Below are 533 nucleotides of genomic sequence, written 5' to 3' on the forward strand. Positions count from 1 at the left end.
TCTTCTAAGTCATCGATGCTCTTCTCAAGCTTTGCCACGGATCTCTCTGCAAACTCCGCTCGGGTCTCAGCCTCTTTCAGTTTGTCTCCCAGAAGCTTAATTTCTTCCTCGTATTTGTCCTCTTTTGTGGAGTACTCTTCCTCTGATGCAATCAGTGATTTAAGGCTTTGGTCCATGGTGCGCAGCTCCTCCTCTAGTTGCCGGACTCGGCTTTCAGCCACCTCTGCCCTTTCTTCCGAGCGCTCCAGCTCTCCCTCCAGAATGACGAGCTTGCGGGCCACCTCCTCGTATTTGCGGTCGGCCTCCTCTGCTATGTGTTTGGCCTCTTTCAACTGCATCTCCTGGATCTCCATCTTCTCCTCGTCCTTGGTGGCTCGGTTTTCAATGACCTTCATGCCTCGTTCACTCTCGTCTGCAGCTTTCTCCGCCTCCTCCAACTTCAGCAGGGCAGTGGCAAGGCGCTCCTGGGCACGGTCCAGCTCCTCCTCTACCAGCTGGATGCGGCGGTTGAGCGATCCCACGTCTGCCTCGGC

The 533-nt window shown here is 55.5% G+C and overlaps 1 protein-coding gene across 1 annotated transcript; it reads right to left on the reverse strand.

Moving 5' to 3' along the window:
• Positions 1 to 5: 5 nt before the first annotated feature.
• On the reverse strand, positions 6 to 527 carry LOC117798871 (tropomyosin alpha-3 chain-like; the record flags this gene model as incomplete). The annotated part of the gene is made up of 1 exon (XM_034651328.1): positions 6 to 527. A coding segment is annotated over one exon (522 nt), but the record flags the coding sequence as incomplete, so codon positions are not given.
• Between the last annotated feature and the right edge of the window lie 6 nt (positions 528 to 533).

The sequence above is a fragment of the Ailuropoda melanoleuca genome, unplaced genomic scaffold (genome assembly GCF_002007445.2).
Source record: "Ailuropoda melanoleuca isolate Jingjing unplaced genomic scaffold, ASM200744v2 unplaced-scaffold36674, whole genome shotgun sequence".
Taxonomy (NCBI): Eukaryota; Metazoa; Chordata; class Mammalia; order Carnivora; family Ursidae; genus Ailuropoda; species Ailuropoda melanoleuca.